The 18,628-nt window shown below is 44.5% G+C and overlaps 1 protein-coding gene across 4 annotated transcripts in view; it reads left to right on the top strand.

The window, feature by feature from the left end:
- LOC138481404 (leukocyte elastase inhibitor-like) overlaps positions 1–18,628 on the top strand; it is a 459,314-nt gene that overhangs the window by 370,151 nt on the left and 70,535 nt on the right. The window contains exon 10 of one of the 4 annotated variants that reach the window (XM_069613540.1): positions 12,700–13,332. The exons of the other annotated variants lie outside the window; for them this stretch is intronic. Coding sequence (XP_069469641.1) covers positions 12,700–13,104 — 405 coding nt within the window. The 3' untranslated portion in view covers positions 13,105–13,332. Of the gene's footprint in view, positions 1–12,699; positions 13,333–18,628 lie in introns of those variants that run through there. 4 annotated transcript variants of the gene reach the window in all.

Raw genomic sequence — 18,628 nt, 5'->3', positions numbered from 1 at the left:
TGATAAGGTAGACTTACCTGGTCTGAAGAAGACAAGTGGAATTTCCGCAGAATGATGATGAAAGACAAAGCCTTGGTAACCACTCGCCTTCCGAAACATAATTCGGGAGGGATAGTAATCACCAGGCCAAGCCCAGAAAATAGCGGAAAACCACAACGGCAAAAAAACCTCAGTTCGGTAGAAGTCCGGATGAGATGAGGTCTTGAAGTCCAGTGAAATGTTGGATATCCATGATGTATCAAGGGCAAATGGGGAAGTCCACAGGGAATATATAAAGAAAAGGTAACTAGGAGAGAGAGTCAGTGAAAGGTGTATAGAGAATCCCAAGTGAGAACCAGATCGAGAGCCAATTAGAAGGATCACAGAACCTGTGGAAAAGAAAGCGAAACAAAGAGCAAGTACAACAAAGAAGAGTGTCCTGAGCGGGAGACCAGAGAAAAATGAGACCGGCAGCGAGAAGGGAGGAGCCCTACCTAGCGATACCATGAAAGGGGAGAGAGCAAGCTCTGAGTGCCAGAGGAGCCAGACTAAGTGTGGGTTTGGCTGCAAGAAGGGAGGAGTCCGACCCAGCAAAGCCGAAGCTAACAGGAGCAAGGAAACGTGTACTGGAGAAGCCAGAACCCAAGGTAGGTTGAAGCCCTGAGCAGGGGAAGCCCCGACTTGAAGCCGTTTACCCGGGGAAGCCAGGAGGTGTCGACACACAGAATAAGAGATTACTCAAATGAAACAACAGCGAGCAGAGCAAGTGCCAAGCAGGGCAAAGCAACGCAGTGGGCTACGTTCCCAGTCCTCTTTAGTAGAGTATACAGTGCGTACCATTGCCCTGACAACGGCCTGCCGCGGGCATCCTGAGAAAAGGCTAGAAAGACATTTGGAGTGCAAAAAGTCCCATTTAGGAAACACCATCTTGAAGGGGTAAAAACACCATTAGGATGTCAGCGCCTCCATTGCTGCCACAAGGACCAGGAATTGGAAAGAGTCCTAACACCTGAAGACTAGGCCAGCCCCAGGGGAGGACCCACTCATGTATAAAAGGGATGTTGCAGTAAGGGGGTGTGTGGGTGTTTAGAGAAGGTTGTAGGTGATTTGAGTGGATTGCTAATTATAAAAGGAGGCTGAGGAAGAAGTTGAACAAGAGACAGAAAAGAGTGGAGGTGGCTGGAGACAAGAGAGGGAAAAGAGAGAACCAAAGGTGGCAGTAGGAAAACATTAAGAGGTCGTAGAAGAGAGACCAGAGAAAGTGGTAGATGGGAGAACACAGCAAGTGGTTGGTAATAAAACATGAGGTGGATGGAGACAGATATCAGGAGGTAGTTGAACAGAGTTGTCAGGATGTGGCAGAAGTGATACATCAGAAGGTGGCATGGGTGAGACATCAGAAGTTGGTTATAGATAGCTAAAAGGAGGAACTGGAACTTGGAAGCCTGGAGATGGCAGGACGGGCATTTGCAGTGTGTGGTGGAGACCCATTGACATCTACAGAACCTGCAAGAAGAAGTGGTATACAGTTACATTTTCGAAAACACATTTTGGAAATGCCATTATGTCGAAAAAAAATTCTGAAAAAAAAATTCTGAATGTATTATTTTTGAATTTTTTATTTTATGTTATATTTTTGTTTCGTTAGTAAAAAAAAAGTGTCAATAAAAAAACGGGGGGTTGGAGGGGAACCCCCCATTTAAAAAATAAAATTAAAAAAAACATTCGAAATTTTTATTTCCGGCATTTTTGTGTCAACAAAATGGCATTTCGAAAATGTGACGTTCGAAAATGTCACTATAAACCGCTCCTAGTCCACCACCACCACAAGGAGATAAGCCAAAGGATGTTTGGAGAGCCACAGACACTTAGTATGTGTATTTAAGTTTGACCGTGAGGACATTTTTGTTTGTCTTAATAAAATGTGCTTGTCCCTGAAATTGCATCTGCAGTCTTTGTGGACACACTAGGCTGCATAACAGATGGTGGTAGAAGTACAATTCCCATTGACTGCTCAAGAAGCCTACTCAAAGCTTACCCATGACCACTAGTTCCTAGAATACAGATGATCATACCTCCAGGAGACCAATGAGGCAAGGAGGCAAAGCTAACTCTGAATCAGATGGAATGGATGTCTATATTGTGGGCAATAAGGACATTCTTCCGTGGTGCGTGCCCTAGTTTCCACCCATTTTAGAGATGCACTACCGGAGGGAACCTATGAAAGGATCGTTCAGGTCTAGTAATGCAATATGGTGTTGATGTTGGGGGTGGGGTGATTGACAGGAAATGTCATGTAGTGGTGAAGGTACTCCTCTTTAACAAAAGTTCAGAGACATTGGTGGTTGAGGAGCAGGATCGCATAGCGCAGTTGATTTGTAAGATGCACCTTGCCACCTACACTCCTTGAGAAATTTAAAGAGGTGGGTGATCCGAGTGAGGTGAAGCTGGTTCAGGTCCTTGTATTTGCCATAGAGGTCCCATAGGGACCCTAGTTAGAGTAATCGTCCTGGAATCAAGCAAAATCAAGGAGACCCTTTAAGGCAGCAGATGCTGGGTCTTAGTAGAAAATGGTAACCCCCTTTACTACTAGAATTTGCATTTGATCACATTAATGATCCCTTCCTTCGTGCTGATTTGTTGTCAGTATATCTGCAGTGGAGGGTAGACAGGTGATGGGGCCAAAATTTGGAGAGAAAAGGGCTTTCCTTTACAAAGTGATAAATAGTGTAAAGGTAGATGGGTAGACCAGATAATAGTTACGGGTGCCCCTACCTTTTCGGAAAACTAGCCCACTGTCTGGAGTACCCAGCGTGTCAAAAGACATCAAGGAATGATGTAGGTAAGGCTATCCTACAACCTCTACCATTCATTGATGTTCCATTTTCTAGGAACAGAATGGATGTGGTAGGCCAACTGAATCCATCCAAAGGTGGGAAGCGCTATATCCTAGTCATATTTGATTATGCTGCCCTGTACCTTAGACCTTCCATATGAAACTGAACCATGTATAAACAACAACGGGAAACATCTATTGCCATAATTCATGCAGTTTGGGTTCCTGAAGGAACTCCTCGCTGACCAGGGCACTCCATATATGTATAAACCCTGACTGATTTCAAGAGTATTGCAGATAGACACGCACCAGACCTTTGCCTATCACCCCCAAACAGATACACTAGCGGTTCATTTTAAACAAATACTAAAGAACTTGCTCTGGAAAGCAGATCTCAGAAGAGGTTAGGATGGAATTAGGACAAGGTAATACCCCGGCCCCCTTCTCTGCATGAAAAGCTCCACAAGCTTCTACCAGATTCTTCCTCTTTAATCTAGTCAATGAGAGAGAGACCTGTAATGTCCTTGATATCCCAAAGGAAGGTTAGGAGGGACAACAACATTCAGAAGGAGGAACAGCAGAGTTTGTGAAAAACACCAAGGAGGGAATCTGGTGTGATCTGCAACTTGGCACAACATCTCCAGACTAGCCTAGCAAAACAGAAGTGCCTATATCATCGGAAAGCAAGGCTACTGGAGTTGAAAGTGAGAAATCTTGTTCTGGTTTTACTTCCAACTGTGGAAAATAGGCTGGCGACCAAGTGGCACAGACCTTAGCAAATCACACAAGTTCTCAGTGTCCTCAGCTACTGCGTACATCAGGATAACCACAGCAGGTCCTTCCAATTGTATCATGTTGTCAGGATCAAGGCCATGTGGGTTGACTAAGGGGGTCAGGGACCACCCCAATGAAGTCAATTATGGTCCTGGGTGGCGTAATCGGGAAGATACATATACCCTGGTCACTATCACTTAGCCCCTGCCACTGGCAGAAACTATTCACATGGCACGTAAACATTTTACTGTTCTTTAAAGACCTGGTCAGGAGATGTGACCTGTCTTACAACAGTGCACCGTCTCCCCAACACAGATTCAACAGGATGCAGGCCCCACCCTCAACACAAATTATCATCACAGCATGGCAACATTGAAACTTATTATTGTGGCGCCTGCTGCAAATGTGGTTCAGCTAGAACATGCAGGTACCTGCGTGCATGCACCGACCGGCGCAAACAGAACATCCAAGATGACTGACCAACTTCGTAAAGGTCCCACTGTTACCCAAGTAACAAGATCGAACATATCCTACAGCTCAGGGGAGAAGCAATTAAAGGTAACTAATCAAACAAACACATAGCAAGAATATGTATATACATACCACAAAGCCAGACCTGCTTTGGGGGAGGACTCACTCACTTTTAAAAGGGATGACCCAGGAATGGAAGGTGTGGGCATTTAGCAGAGACAGTGCCAGGAGTTTGAAGCAGGTTGGCAATTGGAGACGGATGCTGTGGAAGAAGTTGAGCAAGAGACAGGAGAGAGCAGAGGCTAGTGGAGACAAGAGACAAGGAAGAGAAAACATGAGGTGGCAAGAGGAAAACATCAGGAGGTCGTAGGAGGGAGAACAAGGAAGTTGGTAGCAGGGAGATCACAGGAGGTAGTTGAAGAAAACATCAGGAGGTGGTAGGAGGGAGAACAGGGAAGGTGGTAGCAGGGAGATCACAGGAGGTGGTTTAAGAAAACATCAGGAGGTGAAGGAAAGATCAGCAAGCTGTTGCAAAGAGACTTTAGTAGGTAACATGAGTGAGATATTAGGAGGGGTTTAAACAGAAATATCAGCAAATGGTAGGAGTAAAATATCAGAAGGTTGTTGGAGGGAGATATCAGGAGGAGGTTTGGAGCCCAGAGCGAACCCAAAGGGCTATAGCTAGCTAGAGCAGGAAGGAATGAGATGGCATGTTTAGCCCAAGGAAGGGGGTCGAAGTGAGACCCCGATTCAATGGGGGTACTGCCCACAGCGGGAGGAGAGCATGCGGCATAGCATCAAAGTGGGACGTGACAAGAACAGCAGTGGAGAGATTCCATGGAGGGGAGACATGAAGGAGGTGATAAGGGTCCCTTGTGTGCCACTGTGGATACAGGGGCCCCAAATGCCATTGGCTCTGATCGCTAGTAGAAGAGAAGCTCCAGCTGTATTTGTGGATTGTGACAGAGAACCAACAACATCTACAGATCAGAGGTCCTCAAATCCCACCACTGCGAGGAGATCAGCCAGAGGTCTTCTGTAAGGAGAACCACAGGCACTTCGGTACGCGGAGGTGCCCCGAAAAAATGTTGAACAATAGAAGAAATCACCTGAACTAGTAGAAATGTGGACAACAGACTGTCTTGACATTCTGTGTTTGAGTTTGTTCCTGAGGAGGATATTTTTGGTTGTGCTATTCAAACCTGTTTGTACCTGAAATCGTGGGAAAAGGGGCATGTATTGCTACCTGCCAACCCTCAGTGCACTCCAAGGGGAATTGAATCCTAAATAAGTAAATGTGGCCAGTAGGTGGAGTTCGGTAAGACCCTTACTACTTGCAATTAAAGGTCTGTGTATCTTATAGTTACTTAGTTTAGGGAATTAGAGTACTTAGGTCTGGTGGAAGTCAAAGTCAATGGCTATCTCCAGGCTTAATGATAATTTCACCAAATGCTGGTGTGTGTGAGCGTTTAAACACTTAAATAATTTCAAAAGTTTACAATTTCCCAGATCAACATTGTCAATGAGACTAATTACATGACACAAACTTATACAAAAGTAAAAAGTACCCTCTGTGTTTTTTTTTAATCCATTAGATCGCACAGTTTCTTTGTAAGTGTTTTTTTCAAACAAAAGAAAAAAGTAAAGTAAAGCGAGTTCACATCACAGGCTTTGCATTTACAGAATTTCAATTATGAAGCTGAAACAACAATTCTTAGACGTAAGGCACTTTCTTTGACCTCTTAACATATATTTGCAATGTCCACTTTTGATCATAATAAAGAAAAATGAAGTTCTTTGGTTTAAAGTCACCAATCCCAAATAGCATCAGGGTTTTTTTGGTGTATTGTCAATGCATTTCGGACTTTACAAAAGTCCATCTTCAGGGCCAATGATACTACTTGTTCCAAAAATATATGTGTTCACGACTTCAATTCCTAAAGCAAAAATGTAGAGAATAGCCAACTATTAGTACTATTTACCTGACTCAATGTTAACAATTCAAAGTATGAAAATTACACATGACCCACCTCGTTTTGAGTACTGGTAGGATCTCTATTTCCAGTCTTTGGGCACACCCTTTTGTGTGGATGTGACTGCACACATACCCACTGTTGTGTTATAGTCTCTACCTCAAGCGGACTCACTCAGAAAAATTTCTCTAGTGTAAAGGCAGAGAGAAGTGTAGATTTAATAAATACTTCTAGGGAGATTCTAGCCCCACCTAAAGTAACCCCCAATGGCTTTATGCTTAAACCTTTGTGCGCATGGATGACCAAAGTCATCCATCCCACCACCCTTAGTTCACTGATTAACCCATATTCACTGTGTCAAAATGGTGATTCTAGTCTAAAATAACCACATGAGGCAAGCTAAGGTAAACCACTAACTCAACCCCATGGCTGTGTAACAGCTTGCTCTGCTGTTCGAGTAGAGTATGTCTCTAACCTCTGTGCAAGAGACAAGCATAGTCCAGGAATCCTCTGGTGTCCGGCAAGAGAATGATGCTCTCTAGTCCGTATGTCTGTATGTTCGCATTTGTCTGCTACTTGTATGAAAGTGCGCATGCGCCGGGGCGGGCAGCGCGAACCACAGGACCGGGCCACTCTTCACCCGCGCATGCGCACAGAGAACACCACAAGTGTCCATATGCACATGCGCAGCGTGAGAAGCGTGCGCCACAGGGTCGGGCCGCCCCACTCCTGCAACAGCGCATGGTGAAACATCTGGACCCCCGGCCCGAGACGCTGCTCCCCTGCGCATGCGCATGTATGTTTCTTGGAGTTCCCACCAGGGGAAGAAGTGCTTGATGAGCACGCATGCGTTCATACACAATGTTGAGTATGAATGAAGTCCAATATTGGTAACCAATCCCTGACTGGATCTCCGGGGGGCCAGATGACCGTGCAGGGACATACAGATGTGTATGACATTCTGTTAGCTATACGTATAATCTATATAAGAGGTGCTTAATGAACGCACATGCGTTCATCCACAAGTCTGGGTATGGAAGTCCAATATTGGTAACTGATCCCTGACTGGACCTCTGGGGGACCGGATGACCACGCAGGGACATACAGGTGTGTAAAACATTCAATCAGCTATATGTATAATCTATATATAGCCCTGAAGTAAACCAGATATGCACGTAAGACATGTTACTGGTCCCCCTATACGGCATCTGCTCGGGTCTCCATGTGCCCGATGCTGTACTCGAAAAGGGGGATGTTTGATCATCCTATATGTTGTCACATAAGTGGCAGGCAAAGGTATCTGATTCAATGTGATGGGTAATGGTAAGGAAGGTTCCTATCCATAGCAAGGACACGTGTTGCCTGGGCCACTGTCCGGGTGAGTGGGGATGACGCAGACCGAAGTCTGCTTGGGTCCCCATCTGTCCCATGCTGTGGTCCCAAGGTGGCACACCCCTGCATCCATAAGCTGCAATCTCCCTCTGGTTGCACCATTCATTGCGCGTTCCATGTACGTGATAGACTATAAGACTCCATATCTCTTCTAGGGTATACTATGCTCTGATCTTACAATGACCTCTCCTGGGGTGCTCTTTCTATGTACTTACTACTAAGAGATGAATATTGACAGTTGTACATATCCCATTGGTCCCTGCCGTCATGTAGGCTCAAAACACCGTAAGGATGTTGGAAGACGTTCACACTCTAAAGCATAAGGTGGCTTTGTTGTCTATCCCACATATAGGATTCAGACAATACCCTTCAGACACCAGATACAACTACAGACCAAGTAATGTCCATTTTTGGTTGATTTTTAACCTGTCCACCTGGACCTCAGATCAAAATCTGTCTTCGCATTGGGTTCAGGCGTCACATATTAGAGTAAAATACATCCTGAATCAAAGTAAACGATACATTTTGGTACATCAACCATAACACATCCAAATCAAACTCTATATGCATGCCTCTAGGGCTAAGACAGTCAAGTGTATCGATCCACATTATCTCTCTCTGATGTAAAGTTCTTACAATGTCTCCGCCCCTAGGGCCGAGTTTCACTTGTTCCAGTATAACACATTTAATTTGTGCTATGGAGTGTCTGGCTTCTGCAAAATGCATTGCGACAGGTAATTTCTGACTCTTCATTCTAATGTTCGATTTGTGCTCTGACCACCGTGTTTTGGCTTTTCTAGTGTTCATGCCTACATAAAATAGGCCACAGGGGCACTGAAGCCCATATATGATCTTAGATGAGTCACATGTGCAGGAATGTTTAAGGGGGATGGTTTTCTCTGTATATGGGTGTCTGATGGTATTTTCTTTTAGTATGTTGCTACAATGCTGGCAGTTAAGGCATGGAACAGTACCTGAAATCGTACCTGGGGTCTTCGTGGACCCACTCATCAACCTTCAAGAGAGCCAAAATCCAAATGATCCACATTCTCTGATACCCTTCTAGCCATCGCAATTAAAGGTTTTAGCCAATACCATCACCATTCTATTTAGCAATGTGGATCCATTTCATCTTGAAATTTTAGGATCTAGGAATAGCCTGGGCTGGTTTCTTATGACTAATCCCTGTGGCAAAGTGTTTCCCAGTGTAGTCTCTTTGTCATCTGTGTGAGTTCATTTTGGTCTCTACTTTGCGCTGTTGGAAAGTCTCCCTCTGTGAGGATGGAATCTGTCAGCAACAAGCCTCTCAACACAGGCTTCTGTACAGGAAAGGCAGCCATCATCCAATATTATCTGTATTATTGTGCAACAATCTGTCCTTAGAATGCCTAAAATAGACTTCATTAATGAATAAAGTATGCCTGTAAGTACCTCAGTGGATTGAGCACTTGCTGCTGTGATCAGTGTGATCAGCATTTCATAGGTTTCAAACCGGCTAGGATAACTCAGCCTTTCAACTTTCTGAGGTCGATAAATGAGTTCTAACGTCTGTTGGGTGATAATTGTATGTAGATATTCTATGAAAATCTTTTTTTTAGAAGCGCATTTTTAATAACAAATTATTATCATTAGAAGAAATCTTCAGTTCAGTCATCTTACCCCAGGATTCCTTTCCCAGGAGTACAGGTATAATGCTCGAAAGGCAGGGGTGGGAAAGTCTTATGAGCCAAACTTGGGGTAGCCTGGAAATGAATGTATACACTCAGTGTGGAACACACAGTAGGTTTGATGACTGTCAAACCTATGGGTTTCCAGCACAGGAGGAGTGCAAGTCTCCTCCAGACAGACACCTGGCCTCAAGTACTCACACATTGCCTCTGCTCATCAACTGTTGCAGGCATGCTTGATGATCTGGCCCAGCATGACATTTATCACTTCTCCTCAACCTATGTCCCTTGGCCAAAAGGAGCTGCTAGTGCCTAGTTAGAGCATCTGAGTGAGTTAGGGGAGGGGTCAGGTGGGATACACCGTTCTCATGTTCAACCCTTCGCATGGCTTCCCACAGAAACAAGAACAGACAACCTGGGTCACACCCTTCAGCAATTGGTACAAAAGAGCTAAAGTTTTAGTTCTTCTTCTGCACTCATACTTGTTATGCACTATGATTTATTTGTCCAAGATTTCCAAACAGTCACTTTGGATCGTTCAAATAATTTTTCAGTTTAGCATTATTCGAAATTTTACATTTGACCCTAGGTGTGACAAAAAACAATGAAACAATGTAAAAAATGCTGTGGGATTAAAAACAATTCCTTTCTACAGGGAACATGTAGATTTTCTAGCTTAGATAAAATTGTAAATGTCTTCAATAGAAATGTATTCATAAAGATACTGCTATGTCCCATCCCCTTTCCTCTATATTTAAGGGAGTTCCTGCGGAGGGGGGATGGGCTCAGAGCTTTCAGCAAGACAGCGTACCTCCGCTTTAAATTGAAGAGAGTGCGGGCGGAGGATGTGCGCATAGCGTAACCATGCCCACAGCCCTGTCTCTCGTGCTATTTCCCCGAGTCCCTTTCTCCTCGTCAGATAGATCGGACACCTGACGCAGACTTCCCTTTTATCTTTTGTCTTTTCCTTAGCCGCTCCCTTTGGCAATTCCAATTCTTTTGGTCGCTTCTACCCCCGCTTCCTTCCTGTTTTATGCCAGGTCAAGTGTATGGTCCTACTTCACAGCTGGGAAGATCTGTGCGCTCTGTAATGCACTATCCTACAAATCCCTGAGGAGTTGACTGACACGATGGAAAGAAATGTTCCGGACTAAGATACTGGAACACCTCAGTGTCTTCTCTTGTAAATTCAGAGGATGAGTACAACTTTATTTTCTTCGGCACCCCACCCAGGCGATTCCTTTCTGGGAGTTGACTGAAGCAGGAGGGTCTCTAGGGACTTAAACCAGTGCCTCAACTGGCCACCAGGGCCTGCTAATGGGCCTTCGTATGAGGGAACTTTGGTTTCTGTAAAGGCTTTTACTGGAGAAACTGCTTCCGAGGGAACTTCACCTTCTGTGGGACTTCGCTCCAAGGCCTCCTCAGGGAAGTAATTGTACCAGTGTCTCTCTTACCAATGGTGGTGTGTCTTGTACCGGAACGCCTCATCATCTCTTTTCACTGGCCATCAACCCGCGGGCCCAAGAGGGCCTGTCGTTTTAGAAGGCCGCACTTCGCAGAACTCAACAAGGCCAGTGCTGCGACCCAGGTCACACCTCAGATCGGCAGACGCATCTTCTGTCACAGTCGCTGGATAGGTTTCCAGCCTATCTATGATTGAACTATCTCCGAGATCATCGAGCACACACTGGGTGACGCAGACCGATTTCTGCCACTGGGGCCTTTAGGCTCCTGCCCGTTTTGCCAAGGGACGAATGGTCACCCAGCATCAGGGGTTACTCGGCACCACCCATCTCTCTGGTGGTCAGCAGTTGGGCTCCAGGCCTTTAAGAGCCTCTCTGCATTCATCTGCTTCAGACCCCTCGTCGGAGGACAGATTTTAAAAATAAGTTCTAGAATCTTATGCATTCAGAACCCATGCACCTCTTTCAGTGAATCCTCTTCCTACGACAGCACCACCTCAGCCTGGACCTTTGGAAGCTCCAGCTTCTCCAGCTCCAGCTGTTCTGATTCTGTTGGGAGACATTGGTATGGCTCCTCCTCTTTCGAAAGATCCTCCACCGCTGTTGCCCCCACCACCGTCAGGGCTGCCGGATGATGGTGTAGCAGACATTCTGGATGATGCTACGGAGGACGAAGAGGAGGTACCCATGTCCTTCAAGGCCTTCCATGAAAGGATGCAAGGCCTCACAGAGATCACATGATGGAGCCCGTGGCGGGATCTGCCATACGAAAGTTATTGCAGGATCAAAGGAAATGTATTGAAGGCGGCTTCATGGGTTCTGCTGCTAGAGATGTAATGGACTCTCAGCAAGTGAATGAAAGAGCTCAAACGGAAGGAGCAGTCACGTGCCAGTTCCACTCGGAACACGGGTGCGTGGCACTAGCTGACTCATCACCAGATATAATGGAGTCAACAGAAAGAGTATGGATGTTTTCATCAGTTTCGTTAGTCTCTACTCTCACACAGCAGGAGGCAGCCACATCTGCTGCCTTCTTGCAGCTCGTCCTTGCACTTGTCTCCTCATGACGTACTGCCTCTGCACCTGTAGGCCTTGCTCAGAAAGTGGCACTGCAATGACATGAGATTGGCGACAGTTCTATATTACACAACTAAAAAGAGGGCAAGAAGGAGATTTCCAAAAAACGTCAAAAAGAAATATGTCACCACATGCTCCCACTTCAGTCCTGCCTCCTCCATGCATTGCATCAAACGCCTCACCTGAGTAAAGCGAAAAGAGAGGAGAGAAAAGGCAGAAATATCCATTACCCAAGAAGAGACAAGAGTATGGGTAGGGATAGCCGAATGTACAGGGGCCGAAGCAAAGATAGAAAGCAGGGAGGGAGAAGAGAAATGATAAAGAGCAATACCAAAACAGGGAGCAGGCAGGGCAAGGGGATGGGGCAGGGAAACCGGTGTGGATGGAGAAGGTGATACCACATTAAGGAGAGATAGGCAGCAAGGCATGGGGCTGTGAAAGTGGAGGTTCACCAAGTTCATGCCATTCCCTCTCTCTAAAGCACTGCTGGTACGGGCTTCTTATGCAGAAGTGTTGTAATGTTAGCTAGGCCCAGCGTTGGTGCCTGTAAGTGGGTTTCTCCTGAAAACACCAGCACTATGAAGCCCTTGCATATCTTCAGGTTCAAAGTAAAAATACAACAAATGAAAACACAATCATAAGTCCAAAACTAAACCATACTCATCTGTTTTTCTGATCTGGTCTTAGGAGGACTCTGAAAAATTAGCCCTTAATGTATACTGATCCGGGAGTTAGCTGTGAGATCTAGTCTCTGTACTGAACCTCCACCCTCTTCCCCCTGCTCCCTAAGTGTAAGTCGTACTCTTCTCTTTGAGCAGGCTCTCAGTGGATAACCCCCCTCCCTTCTAATACATGGACACTCTGCTCTTTATCTCTTCATGTTGAGCATTCTGCTAATCCCAGCTGCCTGATCTTACTTGTGTGATGTATCGGTTCTGGAAATAGTGCGGCTAGCTCAGTTGCTCTTCCCTTCCCTTAGTCATCCACCCTTTACTCGCTCAGTCACGCACTTCTTTCAATTGTTTGCACCAGAGTTTTGATTGCCTTTCTTTTTTTTACTATTGCAGCTAGAACATGGATTGACCTATGAGCGATTGTCAGAGTGGACCAGATCAGATAAGATGGACAACATAAATGTAGAAGTGTTTCTGCCCAAGTTCAAGCTGCAAGAGAGCTATGACATGCGGGGAACTCTCAGCAGCCTTGGGATGAGCGATGCCTTCAACCAGGAAAAGGCCAATTTTTTAGGGATGTCAGGTGGGAATGACCTGTTCTTGTCTAAAGTGTACCACAAGGCCTGTGTAGAGGTGAACGAAGAGGGCACCGAGGCAGCTGCCGCCACTGCGGCTGTTGTGTTAGCAAGAATGATGCCAATTACCATCAGGTTTGAAGCAGACCACCCTTTCCTCTTCTTTATACGGCATAATAAGACCGGCACCATCCTCTTCTATGGAAGAGTTTGTTCCCCTTAGGAGGGGCCCTTTCCTTTAGCCAAGTTGGATAAAGCTTTAATGATCCCCGACTACACCACAAACTGATGCATTTAGTGAGCTTATGACGGGTAAAAGCTGGCATCTGTGCTATCAATATACTCATTTTTAAATAATGACTGGAAACAACTGGTTGTGCACTGCTTGTGTGTGTGTGGTTGTGGGGGGGGGGGGTTATTATGCAAAATAAAGACAATTTACACAATCCAATTCACAAGAGTTTGATCTTTGTTTATGGTCGTCATCCAGCTACCCACAAATGGCACACAATGAGCTTTTACCAATTCACTGTAGGTGTACTTTTGAAGGGAAGATTATACTTTAGTAGGGAAAGCTTTAATGATCTGGGTGATTTGTAAATTAAAATTAAATCAACAGTGAAATTCATTGTCGTCAGCGGCAAATGGATATAGTTTTTTATTTTTATTTAGTTAAGAACACTGTTTCGTTTTGAGCTGAAATGACTCACAAATTAGGCAACAACAGAAAGCAGAGGCAGTCCTAGAGTAAGGTGGCTTTGCGTTGGATCATTGTTGGAATTATATGACGTATAGCGCGGTGGTGTTGGGGTAAGAGTAGGAATATGTATTAGGGACAGGGATAGGGGGACATAACAATACTTTTATCACTGAGAGCCTGAGGCCACTATTTACATTTTTACACATTACATAGAGTAGTCCTGAGGGCAGAATGCAGGAGAGGTGGGTTGGGTGCTTTGTGTGGACGGTGCAGGCTTTAGGGAGCACCTTCCATTGCCAGCAGTTGCATTTTAAGGCCCATTTTGAAGAGTTCCACCTAAGAGATGGCTGTGATGGCTAGTGGGAGAGCATGCTAATGGAGTGGGGTAAGTAGGGGAAATGGATCAAAAGCATCAGAAGACACAATGTGTGTGTGTGGGCCTGAAAGATTGTGAAGACGTCCAGAGAGGAGAGCTTACGAGGGAAAGTAGAGTGAGATGCATTCAATGAGGGCGTGGATAAGAAGACCATGGAAGGATTTATAGCTGCGTAGCAGAAATAGAAAGACAGTGATTTTGCATAGGTAGACATACAGCGTGGTGGTGATGAATAGAGGCGGGTGGATCTGGATAGGCTGAAAAGGGTGTGTGTCACAGAGCTTGGTAATCACAAGAGTAGAGGTGTAGACCAAGAAGTAGGTTCACACAGTAGCCCAGTTTGCTTATAACAAGAACAGAGGAAAGGGTTTTAGTTCAGTGCTGTATTAAATGTGGGTTGGTTTTTTCGGAAGTTTAGAAGTTTGAATCTAGTGGCAGTAGCCATAATGAAATGGTTGAGTTTCAGGTCGCTGTCATAGAAAGCCCCCAAGGTTACAAGGAAGGGGTGAGGAGTTGAGTAGGTCAGGGTGGAACGAGATGGGCAGTAGAGTTGGGCAGTCTGCAGCAGTTGTGTGGACCGTGTTTGGCTGCTGTTTGAGTCTGCTTACAGTGCCTTTGCTGTGTGAGGAGGAGCCTATCTATAAAGACTGCCTGCTGGAGCGGATCGGCCGCGGAGTTCGTCAGTAAAGTTGGGCAGTCTGCAGCAGTCTTGTGGACCCGGTTTAGCTGCTATTTGAGTCTGCTTACAGTGCCTTTGCTGTGTGAGGAGGAGCCTATCCATTAAGACTGCCTTCTGCCGCGGAGCGGCCTCGGAGTTCGGCAGTAGAGTTGGGCAGTCTGCGGCAGTCGTGTGGACCCTGTTTGGCTGCTGTTTGAATCTGCTTACAGTGCCTTTGCTCTATGAGTAGGAGCATATCCATATTGATCTGCCTGCTGCCGCAGTCTCCGGCACGTGACGGCGATGAGACGGGAGCCTGAAGAAGAGGGGCGCCGGCTGAGAAGCCAGCGTGTGGAACACAACGGTTTGGAACACCGTAGCCTGCTGAAGCAGCTACAGCTACAACTTAACACAAAGTTCAATAAGAGAGGTAAGACCTCTGAAGAAGAAAACACCTTTTTGGCTGACCATTACTGTCAACAATCTCCCAACACAAACGTACTCACACAAAGTATGTTAGATCATACGCACTCCCATGCGTCAGAAACTAATCACCAAAACTATGTTTGCCGCCCCACAGACTCGAACTCATCAGAGGGGTGGGGTAATGGGGTAATGGGGTGGCTTCATTGCAGAGTGGTGAGGAGGTTTGGCGTGGCCTGGTAAGGGAGGAGGATGGTCCCCGAATGTCTGGGATCGGGGTCAGTGGGGGTGAGTCAGGGTGCGTTATGGAGGTAGTGACTTTGCTATTGTCAGCGGAATTAATGCGGCCCCCGGCCTTATTGGAATCTGGCCCTGAGGACATCACTTTGAACAAAAACTGATACACTTCGGATGGCACGATCCAGGGGTTCCTGAGCTACCATCTGAGAGTGCGGTAGTAGGACCCACCGGTAATTTGCGAACTCCTTTGAAATATTGAACCCCACCCGTTTTTGAGCTGTCAAACTGTGAGATGGTGCAACTGGTTGCGGTTACAAAAACCGTGCAACTGGAAGAAACTCAAAAGGAAACTAATGCTCAGACTTTGGCTTGTGAACTACAAAAGGAATTCCATGGAGAAAAAAAAAATGATTACCACAATAGATATTCACCCGACACCTAACAGTGAATTCCTTCAGAGCCCGCCTCGGAGAGTAAACGCACGTGAAGTGCAAAATGAGAAGGAGTCAGAGGCTCCTGATGCCATAACGGACATGCAGAAAGTGGCAGAAAGTGATTTATGTTTGGAGGATCTTTCAGACCTAATGAAAGAAATCGAAAACCCAATGAATTCAACTGACGTGGACGCTCAACAACTTAAACCAAAAGGTTTAATGAAAAAAATAATTAGTCCAAAGAAAAATCAATTAAAGGAAAAGAACAACATAAAACTCCCAAGAAAGAACGGGAATGTGCAAGGAATACTTTCGGCACCTTCACGAAAAAAAAGGGGTCCCTGAGAAATCAAATGCTAAAGAAGACAAAACAAAAAGAATATATAAAAAGATCAATCCAAAGAAAAAAATAAGTGCAATAGGTGAAAGTTCTCTTTTGCACTTTTTCAGAAAAAACAACTTAAAGTACAGTCTGCATTGGGAGAGCTATCAGACGTAGAAATTCTGCAAGGAACGGACTTAACCCCAACAGCACAGTAACCGGGACTGCATGTTTTTACGTGGGGTCTCTCTCTTCGGAAAGGAACAACCAGACTTCTGATCAGGATCTCCAATCACTGTCTAAACCTATGCTAAAGAAAAACAGCAAAAAAGGATAAAAGATTTTCTGGTTGCGTAATCATTGATCCCAACATTGGTGCACGGGATAACTAGCTGAGGACTCCTGCGTATAAGAGTACAAATGCCCCTCCGTCATGTGGGGCTGACATCCAAACAGAAAAATTCACCTTGGGAGACAAGAGAAGATCCAAATGGCGGACACCTACTTCTGGGAACTTTATTTGAAAAAGAGTCAGACCGAGCAAAAAACTATCGAGGAATTATGCTGAGAGAAGTACAAAAAGATACTATGGATGGTTTAGTGAAAAACATAAGTATTCCATCAGAAAAAGACATTGTACTTAAAGACAAAAACATAAACAGTGAGAGTGACATTACTGATCCAAAAGCTATAGTGATCAAAGATAAAAACACAATTCCTGAGAGTGAATTCTTTAACCCAAGATTAAAGATCTCTGAAAATCCGGAGGTGGTGTATGTATCCGCTCCCCTTATTCCAAGAAGGAGATTATCAACAAGACTATAGGAAAGTAGCAAAAAGGATACACCATCAAAAAAACCTGATCTGATGACAATTATGTCCATCAAAACAATTGCCTTAGCACCTTTCTCAAAGCTTTACACGGCACTAAATGATCCACTGAAGGATCACACATCATTGATTGCCATGATGTATATACTAAGTTGATCTTTCTGGGGGGCTTTATTAATGTTTTGGAAAAACTGAAAGAACCAATAGAAAACAATGTTTTGGGGAAAAAGCAACAATCTAAAGAGGAACGCAAGGACAAAAGCACAGAAACAAAGAAAGAAATCGGCGAGAACGAGAAAAACAATTCAGATCAAAAGGAAAATTCAATGATACACCAAGAGAAAAAGAAAAAGTAGCAACATGGTTGTGTCATTTTAGAACTAAAAGTGCCTAAGAATAACAGCTGTCAACAAAATATATCCTTGCTGCAAGCCCCAAATTCTAAAACATCCATAGAAGATCTTTATCCTGTGTTTTCATATACAGTGGGCCTGAGATCGAAAGGAAGAATATGCGTAACTTTCAAAGGGATTGAGGCCCAGTCATCTGTGCTCAAGGAAGGAAAAGATGGGATAGAAGAGGAGGAGGAACGTACGATTCACTCTCAAAGAGTGATCACAACAAGGATGACTCAAGATAGCAATCTAAGCGGAGTATCTCTTAAACCCCAAAGCTTTGTAACTAACAACCATATAGTGATTGGCGAACTGTCTGATAGCATCAATCTAACAGAAGTATCCCAATGCTCCATAGAGGAATCAGAATCAGATTTATACTGTTAGGATGGTGTCAATCAGCAGAGTCAACTAAATAGAGCTGATGACAAAAAAGAACAAAGTGCAGAGAAATCGCCTGCTTTTATGACTCTTGCTGAAAGATGTGAAAAAACTGAAAAGGAACATAAAAGGACTCCAAATATTATAGAATTATTGGAGAATCCTCGGTCTAGTGATAAAAGGAAAGTTCAGACTAGGTCTGTACTACCAAGTGGATCCTTTCTTAAAAGACATCTAAACATTTGGGATGATAAAAATGGAACAAAGACATATAGTGAAAGAAAAGATCATAGACCAGCTTTCGAATCAGTCAGAAAAAATGATTAAAAAAATGAGATTTTCGCAAGATGATAGGAGTACTAAGCTGCGAGAAATAACCAAAAGAAATGAAATAGTCACTTATAGGGAAAAAATTAAAAGTGAAATAAATGTCCTCCTTCAGACAATAGAGAAATCAGCCGTTGTAATTCCAAACAGAAAGAACGTAATGACACTTTTTCAGTGTATTCCTACCGTAAGACTAATTAAGACAGATGACATAAACATTGTGGAATTTGGAATTAGAGGCAAACTTGACAGTGTCCACCTACATGTGCCTTCTCCAGGGGTACGTTTATTGATTGCACAAGCAATCGAAAGTTTTATGATGCTAGGTTACGATCTAACTATATATCGAGATAAAAACCAAAGGATGGGGAGAGACATCGAGCAAAAACCCACCTGAAAGAACTGGACACTTCGCAGAACAAACTACAAACAAAAACACCATCCAGAGAAAGGGAAACAGATAAAAGAGTTGAAGGGAGATTGGAAGCAGACAACCACGAGAGAATTCCTGAAATAAAATCCAGGAAAAGAACAAATCTACTGGAAGGAGTCCTGTACAAGATAAAAATCAAATTCAAGAGGTAAAATTAGTATCATAGATAGAAGCTTCGAGAATCTTTGAGGACCCCTTAGGGGTGGGTCGCATACCTAAATGCTCTC

The sequence above is a fragment of the Ambystoma mexicanum genome, chromosome 5p (assembly GCF_040938575.1).
Source record: "Ambystoma mexicanum isolate Mex_15411 chromosome 5p, UKY_AmexF1_1, whole genome shotgun sequence".
In the NCBI taxonomy this organism is placed as follows: Eukaryota; Metazoa; Chordata; class Amphibia; order Caudata; family Ambystomatidae; genus Ambystoma; species Ambystoma mexicanum.
The sequence above is the reverse complement of the archived record's forward strand: the minus strand, read 5'-3'. Positions and strand labels throughout refer to the sequence as shown.